The sequence below is a fragment of the Silene latifolia genome, chromosome 7, assembly GCF_048544455.1.
Source record: "Silene latifolia isolate original U9 population chromosome 7, ASM4854445v1, whole genome shotgun sequence".
Taxonomy (NCBI): Eukaryota; Viridiplantae; Streptophyta; class Magnoliopsida; order Caryophyllales; family Caryophyllaceae; genus Silene; species Silene latifolia.
In genome coordinates this window covers 17434871-17452733 of record NC_133532.1, presented here as the reverse complement: position 1 = coordinate 17452733, position 17863 = coordinate 17434871, and the positions used below count along the sequence as shown (strand labels likewise).

The following is a 17863-nucleotide window of genomic DNA, read 5'->3' as shown; positions in this document are numbered from 1 at the left end:
CATCATCTGCTATCCTCAACTGGTGATAACCTGACCTCAGGTCAATCTTGGAGAATACACCTGCTCCACTTAACTGATCAAACAAGTCATCGATCCTGGGCAAAGGGTACTTATTCTTCACTGTGACTCGGTTGAGCTCTATGAAGTCGATGCATAGCCTCATACTCCCATCTTTCTTCTTTACAAAAAGAACTGGGGCTCCCCACGGTGACACACTAGGCCTGATATAACCCTTGCCTAGCAACTCATGTATCTGCTTCTTCAACCCTGCTAACTCCTTAGGTGCCATACGGTAAGGTGCTTTGGATATCGGACCTGTTCCCGGTTTAAGCTCCACGTTGAAATCAACATCCCTCTTAGGAGGTAAACTCGGTATCTCCTCAGGAAAGACATCTTCGAACTCTCTCACCACAGGTATCTCAGAAGCTGTCGGCAGCTCTACTCGGTCATCCCTCACATGACAGAGAATCAAGGGACACTTCTTCCTCAAACATGACTTTAAAGTCATCACAGCTATGAACTTACACTTAGGTTTCACCACAAACCCTCTATAAGACACCCTAACACCCTTAGGCCCCTTTAAAGATACCTTCTTCTGCCGACAATCTATTCTGGCATCGTACCTACCCAACCAATCCATCCCGACAATCACCTCAAACCCATCCATAGGAAACTTTAACAGATCTATCGGTAAATCTACCCCCTCCAACCACCATAGACACACCTTTATACAACTTGAGACATGAGACTGACTCCCCTGAAGGTATGAACACATCATCTTTTACAACCTCAAACTTACCCAAACCCATAGACATGGCATGACCCTTAGACACAAAAGAGTGTGTAGCCCCCGAATCAAACAAAACAAAAGATGGTACATTATGAACAAGAAAGGTACCGGTAACTACATGAGCATCATCTTGCGCTTCCTGTTTGTCCATCATGAAAAGCTTTCCACTGTTTTTATGTCTTCCACCCTGAACCGAAGCATTGGAGGTACTCGGCTTAGCTGTTGAATCTTGGGTGGTGGTGTTGTTCTGCCGCTGATATGATCCACCACCGCTGCGGTTGTAGCTGCCCTGGTTGCCTTGTCCACCTCGGTTGCCCCATGAACCTCCCGGTCGGTTACTAGCAAAACTCTGAGTTAGCCCTTGGGAGAAATTCCCATGCTGGTTTCCTGATCCAGTGCCAGGCGTGAAACTGGTACATTCCCGTCTTCTGTGGCCGACACCACCACATCCGTAACATGTTATGTTGGAGTTATCACTCACACTCCGACCTTTGTTCTTGCCCCAGCCTCGAAAACCTCCGGAGCCATTACCCCCACCAGAAAAAGCTTTGGAGTGGTTGTAGTTACCCTTCTTGTTGCCTGACTGACTGTTACTTCCACTGTCAGTCTTCCTCTATTCCGCAGCAGTCCTCTCGTTGATCTCCTTTGAGAGATCCACCATCCTCTCGGCTTGGCCCGCCCTTAGATACACTTCCTTAAGGTCAGTAGCAACCCCCGCGACCATACGATTCATGATCTTGGCAGATAAACCCCTCTCAAAGCGGAGAGCTAAACCCCTCGGTCCTAGCTGCATGTCGTCAACATAACGAGATAGCTCCATAAACCGATGATAGTAGTCAGTGACAGACATCTCCTTAGTCATGGTGAAAGAATCAAACTCAGATCTCATCTTGTGTCGAATATGTTGTGGCACAAACTGCTCTCTCATAGCACTCTTTAGCCCAGACCACGGAATAGCTCCCAAACCTTCGGCCTGGTAATAAGCTCTAGCATCATCCTTGACATTTTGCCACCAAACAGCAGCTTCACCTCTCAGGTAGTACACTACCTGCTCAACGATCATGTCTTCGGGGCACTTAACCATTTTCATGAGAGCTTCAATCTCACGGTGCCACTTCTCAAGCAGCTTTGGTTCCCCTACCCCTTCATATGTGGGAGGGTTGAAACGAGCAATGTTGATGCTGAGTTGAGTAGCATCCATCGGCTTCTCATTTCCCTTTCCCACATTTTTAAGAGCTTCAATGAGGGCCTCTTGTTGCTCAATCATGCGAGCAACCTCATCAAGAGTCATCTCGGAAGCTTGGATCTGTGCAGGGGTTTTTTGGGCGACATTTTTAGCTGATAAGAAACACGGAAACGTAGGCACAGAAGCCTACGGCTCAAAATGTAACAATCCCCCGCCAAAAGAACACTCGGCCGAGTATCAAACAACACTTGGTCGAGTAACGACTACTCTTACGAGTACCCTCGGTCTCAATGAGTTGCCGACTCTAGTAGCCAATCTAAATTACCCAGAATTCATACTCGGTCGAGTATACACGACACTCGGCCGAGTAGACACCACTCGGTCGAGTACTCTTATTTACTCGGTCGAGTAAACACAACCAGTAGCTACTGCTACGCACTGCCAAACAACACTCGGTCGAGTGCTTGGTTACTCGCCGAGTACTCCTACTCTGGCCGAGTACCGCCCGCTTCGGTCGAGCCATGCCAAAGACGGGTTAAAACAGTATAAAGTCCCCTATCATGCTTTCTATTCCCTCATCAAACACATAACAACAGGAATTAAAACGGCACGTTATAAACCCATAGCCATACCATTCATTCACAGGTGAATCCAATACACCAAAATTCACATACTCGTTCTTCCCACTACTTTTCCAAATCACCAAACTTACGAATTCCACATGTAAAATTCCAACCATCACTTATTATCGACATGAATCGTCACATACATGCACATACAAGACACAACACTCAAACACACTTCCCCATATGACCGGCTCGAGTTAATAAGGGCCAAATTATGACTCCGGGACGTCTCCCGAGTCTTTGCGGTAGCTCCAAACAACTCTCCCCGGGTTCATTTTATTTAGACTCCCTAAGTTCATTGGGTTCATTTGTTTAGGTGCCGGAATCTTCGACTCTGATACCACTTTGTAACACCCCCTCATACCAAGGTGTCTTACCAGGACCACCCTACCATGAAAGTGTGTTACCATCTCGATTATCCGAGGTTAGTAAATATCAAAAGCGTCTGAACGGAGCACATTTATTAAAGTACCAACAAAATAGTGTTTACATCAAAACCAAATCCCAAACTGATCGAACGAAATATAAATAAATGTCTAACAGCTGGAAATCATAACTACGACTCGAACAGTGATGCTACGACTGATGATGACAACTCCCCCATGACTGTCCCAAGCTCACCAATAGCAATACCTGTCAAGTCTGCTCACCATCCCCGAATGGATCACCGTAGGTTTTACAAACAACAACACGGGGTTAGTATTACTCAATCAATGTAAGGCAAACAACACGGTAACCAGCTGATCATCCATACTCCTCGGTCTTCCGATCTCACACAGTAACCGACTACACACCGAAGTGTGTAGCCCTGCGAGATTACCCATCGCAACAGGTAATCCACGCCGCCAGTGGGTGACTGCAGCCGATCCCACCAAGTCCAGCTCATCAACGAGTGACTAAAACAAATCCTTGTCCCTTAATGTGCACATCCCCTCTCGTGGCGGGTTCCACGGAGGGCGAACTAGGGTGTGAAGCTACTCCCGCAAGTGACTCCACGACAATCACATCACACAGCATCACAGCTGCCACAACCTCTCCACACCAACACCGTCACAACAACGCCCATACTCCGATGATCAGCAGTTAACAATAATCACGAAACAATCATGCCATAACAATTAACAGTAAACTGAGTAGGAAACCCTACCTTAGCAATCAACAGTAGAATGAAGATCAGACAATCAGAAAGGCTCCTCTACGAAATCTTCTCCTATACAATAACCACATAACACAATTACATAATGAACCATCCCCCTTTTATTCCCTAATTCCAAACATACAGTAGTCCCAATAAAACATAAATGACATAGGGAATGAACTTACCAACAGTAGAATGCGAGATTGCACGTAAAGGTCACAACGATTGCACACACACGAGATTAGAGGATGAGTAGGGAGTGATTAGAGAGTAATTAAGGTAATCGTAAAATGATTAGGGTTAAAATGGCGTTTTAGAAACTGACGGTAAATATAAAAATAACCTTAAACACTCCCGCATCAAACCGCTAAAACAACACTCGTCAGACCGGATACTCGGTCGAGTAAAGCTATACTCGGCCGAGTATCCTCTACTCGGTCGAGTATTCCCATACTACTGCCGATTTTTCATCTACAGAACCAAAACAGACCCTACAGTAACACTACTCCGAGTAGGCTCTACTCGGTCGAGTATACAACTTAATAAAATCCGTAGTATTACAGCAATGGTTGGAAACTTAGTTCGTATTGGTTAAGTCATGATGAGTTCGATTCCTGTGGTTATTAATTTTGCACTTTTATCTCATTTAGCTATAAATTGTGCCTTTAATGCCTAGTTTTAGTCATTTATTTTCATAAATTTGTTCTATTATTTTTGGTGTTTTTTTGGTAGTTTCATCTATTTTTATATAAAATTTACGTAAAGGAAATCAAGGGTTCAAATGTTTTACTTTACCTCACGAATTTTTTGTATTTAAATTTATATGTGTTCAACAAAACGCAACTTTTGTATTTTTTAGTTTACAAAAAAGCCGAAGTTTACGTTTTTCCACGTAACTTTCGTATTTTTTACTTTACAAAAAATACGAAGTTTACGTTTTCCCAAGTGTGTGGAAAAAATGTAACTATCGTATTTTTTACTTTACATAAAAAACGAAGTTTACATTTTTTCAATGTGGGTAGAAAAAAATGTAACTTTCGTTTATTTAGGTTTGTTAAAAAAATGTTGTTTGCGTATTTTTAGGTTTAACAATAAAACGAAGTTTACGTTTTTCCACGTGTGTTAAAAAAAGGTAACTACCGGATTTTTTAGTTTACAAAGAAAACGCAATTTTCGTTTTCATAGGGGTGTAGAAAAAAATTTAATTTACAACAAAATATAACTTTCGTATTTTTTAGTTTACAAAAAACCGAAGTTTACGTTTTTTCACGTGAGTTGAAAAAAAGGCAACTACCGTATTTTTTACTTCATAAATTCTCATTATAGACGGACACTATCCGTTTATACGTATAGACGGATACCACTTTCCCTCACAAAATACCCATTTGTCATCAAGTGGGAAGCACATGGGGGTGCCCCACCTTATCCCCCCTACCCATTTTATTATAGCTCTTTAACCGTCTGTTCGGCCCACCCGTCTATACCAAGACCTATTGTTTTTACTTTACAAAGAAAACGAAGTTTTCGTTTTTCCACGTGTGTTGAAAAATATGTAATTACCGGATTTTTTAGTAACGCAATTTTCGTTTTCATAGGTGCGTAGAAAAAAATGTAATTTTCGTTTTCGCAGTTGTGTACAATAAAATGTAACTTTTGAATTTTTTAGTTTACCAAAAAAACGAAGTTTACGGTTTCTCCAAGAGTGTGGAAAAATAGGTAACTATCGTATTTTTTACGTTTACAAAGAAAACGCAGTTTTCGTTTTCGCAATTGTGTTGAAAAAATGTAACTATCGTATTTTTAGGTTTAACAAGAAAACGAGATTTACGTTTTTCCACGTATGTTGAAAAAATGTAACTGGCGTATTTTCAAGTTTACAAAAAAAAAAACGAAGTTTGCAATTTTCCACGTGTGTTGAAAAAAATTGTAACTAAGAAAACTCAGTTTCTTATTTAGGCTAAAACCGAAATATACGTATCGTTTATTAATAATTATGTTCAATTAATAATACATAATTTACCCATTTCCCTACAGCAAATTATGTTTTTGAAAGCAAATTATGTTTTTGAACTATTAAACGCGCTGGTTGTTAAGAATCAATGATAAATTTTATTTGAGTCGACACTCCTATGATACAACACTGCCCTAGCGAATCTATGCCGAAACCAACGCAAAACAGAGACCCTACTGTTAGGATCCAGCCCTTCATATGACATTAAAACGACCCCAAATCGCAATTAAGAACATCCTCAAGTGCTCTCATATAAAAAATTTACTCCCTCCAAGTGGGATGAATCTTCCCCTTTCAATAAAATATACCTCACATATATTAGACAAAGAGGAATATTCATCCCACTTGGAGGGAGTATAAAACATAAGAATTTTAAAACTCATAAATTTAATAAACAAAGTTCAAGTATTCCCAAGACTCTCCCATTTTGATCGGCTCGAAATTGTAAGGGCCTCAATGCGATTTCGGGATGTCTCCCAAATCTTTGCGGTAGCTCCAAACAACTCCTACTCAGGTTCATTTTATTTAGACTCCATATGTTCATTATGTTTATTGGTTTTAGGTTCCAGAATCGTCACTCTGATCCCACTTTGTAACACCCCCACATACCAAGGACCACCCTAGCATGAGAAGTTGTTACCATCTCGGTTGCCTGAGGCTAGTATATCAAAAGTAACCATTTCAAAACATTTATTAAAGTATAAGTTAAACGATTACATCGTCTCAAAACAAAACCAAAATAAATGTATATGAATTTCAATACAACTAGAAACCAAAACAGCTAAACTCGTAACAACGGAAGTTAGACTCGAAGTGATGACATCCCATCTCGTCCCCGTAGCTAAAGACAACCAGTAATTGTCACAATCTGCTCACCATCCCCGAATGGATCACTACAGTTTTACAAAACAACAATGGGGTCAGTTCACTGCATAATTAAGGTAAGCAAATACAACAATATCAATAACAACTATTCCACAGCCGTTCTCCATTCCCAATCATGTTAATCTACACCGCCAGTGGGGGATCGGAGCCTTGCCCACCTAAGCCCCGCTCATCGCAACGAGCAACAACCCATGTTCCTTAATGTGTACATCCCCTCTTATGGCGGGTTCTGTAAGGGGCGAATCAAGGACATGAAGCCACTCCCGCAAGTGACTCGACTCAGCCAAGGACGCACCTCCCAATCATAGTCAATAATCCACCACAACTCCAATACTCCAGAATAAAATCGACAACAATACTAATCATATCAATTAAATCACAACATCACATCTTAAATCAATTACGCAATCAAATGATTAGGAAAACCCTACCTTAGCACAGATCCAATTACGAGTTAACAAGGAAGCTATAACTGCTCTTCTACGAATTTTCCACCAAAAAACAACCATTCAATCCAATCACAACATGCAAAACATCCATTTTTCCCAATTTCCAACACTAGGTTAAAACCCTTAAAGACAAAACTGACAAAGAATAAGACTAGTGACTTACCGACGCAAGAGAGAAAAGAACGAGGATTCACGAACAATCAACGATCATAGGAGAGATTAGAGATGATTAGAGTACGTAGAAATGTTTTAGGTTTTGGTAAAAATGAAAAGTGAAACTGTTAATTGTAATTTATAACTCTAATCATCTTTAATCAAACCGCGGAAATAATTCCCGTCAGACCGGATACTCGGTTGAGTATTCTCGGTCGAATATTGAGAATACTCGGCCGAGTATCCCTTACTCGGTCGAGTATTCTTGGACAGTAGCCTGACCAGAAACACACGATGCATTACTCGGCCACTCGGTCGAGTAACAGGACTTAGAAAAACGTGGTATTACAACATTTACATCGAAAATAACTCCCCACCTTTGTCGATCTCGACCCCGCCATGCTACTAAACTGACATCTCAAGTACTCGGTATTACTCCTGGCCAGCCTAAACTCACGAGTCTCCAAAGTATGCCTCCACAATTTCAACTTTCTCTCAACCCCCTCTTTCTTCTCATCAATCAACACAATATCATCCGCAAACATCATACACCAAAGGATGTCGTCCTGAATATCTTTTGTCAACTCATCCATAACTATAGCAAATGATGCACCCCAATGGTAATGGAAAATTCTTCCGTTCTCCCAACATTAATGCGAACACTTGCACTAGCCCCCTCATACATGTCCTTTATGTGGTCAATATATTTTCGAGACACACCCTTACTCGCCAAAGCCCACCAAAGTACTTCTCTCGGTACCATATCATATGCCTTTTCCAAGTCAATAAAAACCATATGCAGATCTTTCTTCTTGTCCTGATGGTGTTCCATCAACTGTCTCATGATAAAAATCGAATTTATAGTCGATCTTCCAGGCATAAATCCGAATTGGTTATCCGAGATGTATACCCATTTCCTTAGCCTTTACGTCTCATTCGACAAAATAAAAATAAAAAAATTATCTTTAAAACGTACGGTATACATGGGAACGACGGAGGGTACGTATGTACGTAGATACAAAATTTGATTTCCAATTTCTCCTTAATAATAATAATTTAATAATTAAAGGGATTGAATTAAAACAAAGGTTGGTTTTATTATACGCATAAAAGTCCAATTGAACATACAAATACAAAAGTAATAAATTCTCCATTTGATAGAGTAGATGTATAACCAATAAAAATGGGACAAGAGAAAAGAGGCGAAAACAAGGAAAGACGAGAGATGAAAGAGCATGCATGGCATAAGCATAGGTGCATGGCAGGGGTGTGGACTCTGTGTGTGAACAAAAGTAAACAATTTAAAACAATAACTCCTCAAAACCCTCGTGCGACTTTATCTTTCTTCCGCCATTCGTTCTTTCCTCAATGGTGAACCCTAACGGTGCCCTTACTTTTTTCTTCAAATCCTTTTATTGTACGGAGTATAATAATAATAATAATAATTATTATTATTATTATATAGTTGGGATAGGATTATAGGTAGAAACGATCGATGCTTGATGGTCAGCATCTTGTTTCAAGTACCCTTGGTCAATTTCTGTTCGAGTAGTTTTTAATTTTAGGTGGTTGTGTTCTTTAATTATTTAGTAACTAGAGGTGGAAAATGGGTGTCGATTGGGTCGGGTTGGCCGGTCGAGTGGGTCATTTCACGTTGTGTGTCAATATCAATTGTTAAGTCGGTTTATTTTAAGTTTGGGTTACTAATACTAGAATAATTCGGGTATGGGTCGTTGTATTAGATCATTATCGATCATTTTGGAGAAGTGATTAAAACACATTAGTTATTATCAATGAATTATTTATTTTTATATATAATATTAATATAGGACTTCCTACTATTTATTTCAGGATATTTTGGATTACCTCAGATTATTTTAGATCAAGTCATTTACCATTCGAGTGGTTTTCGCTTGGATTAACCAAGGTTGGGGGTCGAGCCCGAGTCGAGTCAATTCGAGTTTCAAAGTTATTCAGATTAAGAAATTTCGGATTACTTTCTAATCACAGGTCAGCCTTATAGAATCAACAATCATGGGTCACCCATGGAATCGGCTCAATTTGAATCAGGTCAGCTTTACTATATCTATACAACTATATAACTATATCTAACCATTTTTATGCGTGTATATATTTTAACACATGCTTCATTATAAAAGATGTTCCCTTTTATTTACTGGAATCATATTATTTGTCGAATATATACGACTACGCCGACTAGTATTTTAATCAGATGCTATGTATAATTCCAATGAATGAGAGATTATTTTAAAGGACATATCTAATGTCATTCCAATATTCAGCTTCATATTTAAGTAATAGGCTTATGTGATGCTTTGTATTAGGGCCTTAGATCACCAAGTTGAAGAGGAAAGACTATTCTCTTAATACACTCCTCTCTTTTTTAGGAGGATGTCCTCTTCAATATGAAATTAACGTTTCATGTCCTCTTTAAAGGAGAAAAATGAACGATGTACAACATTAGTCCTCGTACCTACTAGTCAATCATCATCCAAGTTGAATACAATTTGTTTCTTTTTTTCGTACCAAAAGTGTTGGGAAAGTAGTAATAAGAGAATCTTCTTCGATGTGGAAAATACAAGAAGACTAAAAAAAAGGATAGAGAGTTAGAGATAATGGAAAATTAGTAAGATATATGAGAAAGTCACATGTCAAAATTAGAGAAGAAGATAGAAGAAATAAGAGGAAAATGTCATCCTCTTTGATGAGATGAGCACCTTGGTGGCTAGTTGGAAATTTTAAAATTTTAGTTAGAAAATTTTGATTTTGATTTTATGTTATCTTATAATATTTGATTGTTTGCACTTCTTGAACAGTTAGTTTTTCTTACAACGGATATTCTTTTAAATATTAAAACGGATTAAATATCATCTCACATAGAGGTAAATAGTACAAATCTTCTACTTGTTCTAATACATTATGCCTTTCTCTTATTCATTCTACCTTAACATATTTGTCTCCTCTTAAATTTAAATTGAATATACCAATTTTAAATAAGAATTTATAACCTTGGTATTGGTTAATTGAAATGGCACTGACCATACTCTTTTAAATGAAACGATGATAACTGAAAAAAGATTATTGGAATTGAATGTTATTGTTTAAACACGTTAGACTTGAAATCGACCTTTTTTTTTTTGAAAGAGAACTCAACCTATTTTTGATGAATTACAAATTAGGCCTAAGCTTGAAAGTGAACACTTCCAAATTTATACTCTTTTCGTCCGATTAAAACTCAAAATACGGAGTAGGTGTCATTAAAAAACATTCTTATTTCATGTTAGACTTTGAATTATTTGCCCTCGTAACTTCGTAAGGGGTCGTATCGTAAGAATGGAATTGGTTGATGATATGATAAGGAGTTGACTTGGCATAAATTTTTATTTCAGACCGCTATATGCATTTGAAATGGTCAGATGAATATCATTTCCTCTTATAAAAAATTTATTTATGGTGTGAGTGGGAAAGCACATAGGGGTGTCCCCACCACTTATGTACTTCTCATTTGTGAGAGGTCTTATTACGGTTTAAAATAAGGCGGTCTGAAGCAAGATTAGATGTAGGAGAGGATAATGCAGGGATTAATGGAAAAAACGGCGGAATTTGGAAAGAAGTCCAACATTACTGCGACGTGTCCTCACAAATCTGTAATATGACAGCTTCATTTCACTCCCAACCCTTGTTGCTTCCTTCCAATCAAATTACAATCACATGCCTCCTCCATGGCTCCATTCAACATTTCACGTTCTTTTTCGTAATCCAGACAGTTGTTCTCCTCTACTATGATGGATAATTACAAACTACAAATAAATTGTAACCATTTTATAATAAGAAAAAAAAAATATAGATTTTTATTTTTCAGATTGATTACATTTTATAGTCGTCACAACTCACAAGATTATGATGCTTCCCAAATGAGAATTTGTGAATTTCATGCCCTTCACCTCACAATAAAATACAGAAATGTAGAAATAACCTAGTTGATGCCAAAAGTTTTAAAAGTGAATTTTATTGTTAAATTCACTCAAATTATACAATATAAGATATTTTACGAATTAAAAAGCCATTGTAAGTTCAATTATCTTAAACAATAGTTATTGCTTACAAATTGGTTTACAAGGGCAAGTTGGATATTTTAAATGTATAAATAAGTTTCTGATTTACCATAAAGTTAAATATGAAACTTAATGTAATTGGCAAAAATGTAAAATTAAAAGTTTAGCTTAAGTTACAGGATTAATTAATGGGAATAGTTCATAAATCAAAGAGTAAATTATCAATTACACCCACGCTTAATCCAATTTTTTACATTTACTCCCACGTCAATTTTTTTTAATATTTTAAACCCAAAATAATTGCTCAGTTTACATTTTGAATTTTTGCACCCAATATCGGATTCAGGCAATATTTCCGTCAATTTTCAAGTTTTTTCGGCAAAACAATAATTTCATGACTATTTTACCCTTCCCTCTTCTATTATTAAGCATAGTTATTTGCCCTTCTTTCTCCTCATTCATTCATTCCCTCTTCTCTCATTTTCCCCAAATTTATTTGAAGAACTCATCCTCAAGGTAAGTGTATCCCCATTGTTTTTGAAGTCATTTTCTACAATATATCCACAACAAGGGAGAAGTTCAAAGATGGGAACCTAATTTAAGTCACAAATATGCAAAACCCAGAAATTTCAAATAATACAAAGGCTCCGTTTGGCAAGACATTTCAGGTACCTGATTTGGTCAAAGTAGCTTATTTGACCAAAATTCCAGGCACCTTATTTTTCTGTAAGCGTTTGGCAAGTAGCTTATTTAACCAAATAAGGTACCTGAAATGAAATGCTACCTAGAGTAGCATTTGAGATTTCAGGTACCTGATTTGATTTAACTTTCCGTTTTTACCCATTAAATTTATACTATTAAATTATTATCATATCTTTTTACGTCATTTCATCAAAATCAGTTAGCTTTTCAGTTAGTTTGCGAAACATCTTTTTATATAATCACCTACCTTATCAGTTCCTAATTTTCAGCTACCTTATCAATCACCTTTTTAGGTTTCAGTTAGCTTTTCAGTTTTCAGCTACCTTTTCAGGTTTCAGCTACCTTTTCAGTTAGTTTTACCAAACAGAGCCAAAACCCAGAAATTTCAAACACAAAACCTAGAAAATAAGTAGGAGAAATCAAACATTAAACTACAAACAAATTAGAAAGAAGAAATAGAAGGACAACTTACATAGTTACATAAATTACTAAAGTGATGGTGGTGATGGATCAACAATCTCTCAATGATAAGATATTACAACGGAAATTTGGGAGAATTTTTAGGTGAGAAATTTTGGAGGGAAATTTTGGGATAAATTAGGTTAAATAAGTGAAAAGAGGGGAAGTAAATGAAATCAGAAGAAAGAAGACTTATAATCGCGGGGGCAAATAAAAAATTTCACTTGAAAATGTCATTGAGTGCAAAATATAACCTGAGCTATTTACTTGGGTGTAATTTTAAAAAAAAAAAAAAAAATTGACGTGGGAGTAAATGTAAAAAAGTGGATTAAGCGTGGGTGTAATTGATAATTTACTCTAAATCAAACTATGCATTAACTCACTTTAATCTCAACTATCCTACATACTTCCTTAATTGCATTTGTCCAATAATTTTATCTACTAATTCCGATAATGTGTATATTATAAATCTCATTATCATCACCTTTCACCATTAACATTTGAACCACCATATTATTAACAACCACCAACTATAAACTCACCAACTACCACCGCCATCGACCCCACCATTCACGACCACTACCTATGCCCGGCCACTTTACAACCCCCGCGTCTACTCCGCCGTGTCATCCGTGAGATCCGATCCGACGGCTCTAAACCCAACGACGCTCCTATTATGAATTCTAATGTCACCTCATGCTTCGGCCCTAAAATACCCAATTGGGGATCATTAATTGCTTAAGAGCGTTAAAGAATAAGATTGATTACCTTCTCCCTTGCCATATCACCGCCACACAACCACCCGAAACCTAAATTAAAATTTACCCCAAAACTTAAATGGGGATCTAGGGTTTTCGAAAACTATCACTACCTGTTGGAAGAGGAGGAGCACAACGGTTCAAGGCGACAACAACAGAAGAAGGCAACGGAAATAAGGTCAACGACGGCTCAGTGGTGGGCGTGGTTGGTGACGTGAATGATGATTTTTGTTAGATGAAAGGTGCTCGATGGTTAAGGATGGTGTCGGGTTGGTGTTGATGAAATTGGCTAAACCTTCTTTGTCATTTTGGGTCAACACTTCTAGGTTTGTATGTTGACTTAGATTTCAGCATTATCTGTGTATTGTTTAGTGAACTCAATAGCGGCATCATCATCCCAGGTTACAATCTTCTTATGGTTTAGAGAGTAGAACCACTAACGGGGAATGATGTCAAGATGAATGAAAGATCCTTAGAAACATCCCAGGTTTGATGCCCTTGATGGACATGTAGTCTTTAAAAGCCCTTATATGGTTTAGGGGTTTTCATGTCCCTTAAACTTCATGGTGAAATTAGTCGGTAACTCGGTGTGAAGTACTTCATACTTGCGACTATTTTCCTTGTAAATGTCATTCTCCTTGAGGTGCATGAGTTGCTCCTCAATATAAGGTAACGAAGACGTTTCTCAGCTTCAATAGATAGTTGAGGTATGTCATGTCTAGCATTAGGTTCAGGAGCATCTGGTATGGGTCTTCTTTAGGAGGAAGTTTAATTTCGGCCGATTGGATATGATCCTTAATGGCTTGCAAGCGGATATAGACAACATCCTGACTGGTTTGGAGATGGAGGATAGCGGCCAAAACCTCGTTCTGGCGTTCTCGTATGGATTACCATGATTACTAAAGTGAATATTTGCGGCACTTCTGGATATCTTGGACTGGGAAGAAACCAACAACGTATCAATATTCGTTCTACTGAGGTCTAGCTACTGACTTGAAAAGAAGACACATATAACTAGCACCAAGAGATGACTTGATACAGACTCGACATGGACTCGATATTCGGGCATGTGTGTATTCGAAACGTGTTGTGAAGAATAATTTGAAAAGACGGTTTTAAAAGAGAAATAGATTTAAAATGGGAGGGCCAAGAAGTCTTTGTGTGTGACTTAGGCGTGCGAGTCGAAGTGTCGGGAATGTCTAGATCCTAACTGACTCGGGATAGAGGGGTCCAAAATGACGACGTGACACCTTCCGACTTTGACTTCGTTATTAATGACCCAAAATGTAAGAGAAAACGGGTTGTAAAGCCCGACGAAACTTTGACTCAAACTTAGTCTAAGTTGATTCAGACAATAATTAAAGCCCATTCATTTTACAAATTGTACATTTTGAAAATTGATTTTATTTACATAATAATAATAATGAAAGTCTCTTTTTTATTTACTATGAAATTTTTGAAATTTTGAAAATAAAAAGAAGATTTTTGGAAAATTTTGACATTATTTGTTTTACAAAATGTGATGTTTAGACATGTGACATGACTTGGAAAACACATAGCATGTATACATATGAACATGCATTAAACGGTTTGAAATGAAAATCTTTGGTCGGTCCTGGCCAGATCGAATGTCCGAATGGACCGTGGACGAACTTATGTAATGAAAATCTTTTAACATTGTAAGGCTAACAAATATTTATTTAATCTAATAATATTATTTTGTTAAGTATTTTTCGACATATTTTATTATTATAACAAACAAAACCCTAAATCCAAATATAAATTAAATCTATCGTAAAAATAATAACCAATAAGTAATATTTGTTTGGTCCATATGGTCCTATTCGGTTCGGTCCACGCATTTTTATGGTCCAGATCGGACTAGGTCAATATAAATATGCAAGGGCTACTTATTTGCTCATGTTTGGTCTTCGGTCCACAGACCTTGGTCCGAGGTCCCGAGCCAATGAACACCCATACATTTATAAGTGTTTTTTTTTATTAATTCTTTGTTGGTATTATGATTTATTATGTTCAAATTGAAAAATAAAAGATACACTCGAAGTACCTTTTTTCATCTTTAGCTCAAGAAAAAGATAATCTGAATGTCCACTAAATTGATATTAACCCGACCTGAACCACACCCGACTTAAAAACAACACAAAGCGATTGAAGTGGCTAACTGAAATGAGCCCGATCGAAATCAAACTGAATCCAAAACATAAGTCAATCTATTAAATCGAACTAATTTAACCCCATCCAAACCAAACTGAATTGATCCGTTTACCAGGTCTACTTAAAACTCTTAAATCTTAAAAGCCTTAAAAACTTGTCTTTTGTAGCAATCTATTTCTATACCTTATGCTAGACGAAAGTAATGAATTTCGATAGGGCAACATAAACATCTACGTATTAAACAAACAAAAAGCAATCTCTTTTGTCAAAATCTTAGCCTTCTGGTGATACTATCAGTCTTAATCTACAGGTGTAAGGACAAATCAATCGTAGTTGCCCTTTCCTTGAGATTATGAGACCCATAATTCTCCATATTTCTGTTAACAATTTGCATTGTAGGCCCATTATTATTAGGCCCATTGTAACTCAACCCACTTTGCCAATACAACTTATGTTGCCCATGATCTTCCACAGAACACCTGTTTGGGCCACCGGGCCCATAAGTGTCGTAAAACTGACTACTAGAGGGAATATGGGCTAGGTATGTTGGTGGTGGAGAGTTGCTCATGATGTCTATATGATAGTTCTGGTGGTAGTCTCCGGCCAAAAAGCACGGTGGTAGTGGTGGTGGTGGTGACGGCGTGTAGGTGTTGAGAAAAGAAAATCCTAATGATCTCTTGGCCTTTCTTGCTGCGCTTCTTTCCTTTTTGTGGGCATTTTGATGGCCTCCTAATGCTTGAGAACTGTAGAATTTTCTTGAACAAAATAAACAAGGAAATAACTTTGACATCTCTTCTACATTGTTGGTTGTCTCTTCCTCTTGTTTTTCCATCCCTTCAACCAAAAATTAAATAAACATATAAGCAAATGTATGTATAAACTTTAATAGGTTCATATGTCATATTAACACGACATATGAACCTATGTACTATGTCATGTCATAACATAAGTCTAACGCAAGTTTAAATTATATAACACCAGAACATAGCACTAACAGATTTATATATTTATGTCATTTAGTACTTTCGCGGTTTGACAACAATCCCCTAAGTATGGTGAAACTCCAAATTTTCCCGCCTAAACATATTTCCTAAAATAAAGTTGAGTTATTTTTAGCATATTCTATAAGTATGGTGCACTATAATACACATAATCTTTCAGATTTATATATTTATGTCATTTAATACTTTACATTCTATACAAAATCATCTCCAATCTTTTTATGATATAAAAAGAAATTCTTTTTTTTGTTTAAAGAATTATACGAAAAAATTCATTGATTTTCTATGATAAAAAGTTGCGGCTAAAAATATATTATCAGTAAAATTTTATAAAATAACATCATTAATCTCTCGGTAATAGGAAAAACTTTCATTGAAATGGAGTATGATTTAGACTTTGATTTTTCAAATCAAAATATAACGATAAGAAACGTAAAAAAAAAAAAAAAAAAGATTAGCTAATTTATACTCCCTCATATTTACTATATTCTTCCCCTTTCCTTTTTGCACAATAAATAAGAAAGTGAATTTGGAACACACAAAACACACTACCTCACATGACACTGAATTTGGACGACACAAATCAACCCCAAAAAGGAAATAGAGAAGAAAACTTGAATAACCGAATAAGGAAATAGGGAAGAAAACCCTGAATAGAAGGGAGTATTTCATAAGTATAATATACTAAAAAAAAGTAAAACTAGTAAATCAATAACCATATACTCCGTATTATAAAATGAAATAATAAATTAGACTGAAAGGGGCTAGTAATTCCTCTTCGAGTTAATATCTCGTCACATAATTGTAGCAAATTTAGTGAACGTGACTGAACTAAATCGCAGTAGATAATAGGAATGGAAACCTTGAATTAAAGACGCGAAGGAAGCTTGCACAAGGTTAGAGCAGAACAAGTGTAAGTATGTAGTAGTAGGAGTAGTGTTTTTAAGTACAAGTTGAAGTGTTTGGTGTAGTTCAGTAGTTTATATATATAATATATATAGGGAAAAATTTAGAAATATTATAGTAATTAGTTTAAAAGAAAGGGGATGAATGTATGGGCTTAGGAAACAGAAAAGATAAGACAGAGAAAGATACACTAAATTAACTACTCAAATGAACTATTGGTAAGAAAGATTGTAAAGAAGAGTTAAGAGATTGTGTCATGTGTGTTATTATGACTTGGAAATTGAAACAATGAAGTTGAACTCATATGTTTATCTGTGCTTTTGTTGTAATCTGTAATATAGATCAGTACTCTGGTATACATATAGTTTCTTTCTAAAGTCAATAATCCATGTTACTCGAGAATTTGAGGGTATAACGTAATAATAAATGGTCAGGGTTATCTAATAGCAAGTTCAAAAGGTTATCAGCCCCAAACTTTTTAGAGTTTAATTTACTAGCTAAACGTCAATGTTCGAGTTCCATCTACTACAAAAATTAAGTTTTTCTAT

The 17863-nt window shown here is 36.9% G+C and overlaps 1 protein-coding gene across 1 annotated transcript; it reads right to left on the bottom strand.

Annotated features, from left to right (window-relative positions):
- Positions 1 to 15712: 15712 nt before the first annotated feature.
- Positions 15713 to 16240, bottom strand: LOC141589798 (zinc finger protein 6-like). Its single transcript, XM_074410422.1, has one exon. It carries the CDS (start codon positions 16238 to 16240, stop codon positions 15713 to 15715), a length of 528 nt encoding a protein of 175 aa, XP_074266523.1.
- Between the last annotated feature and the right edge of the window lie 1623 nt (positions 16241 to 17863).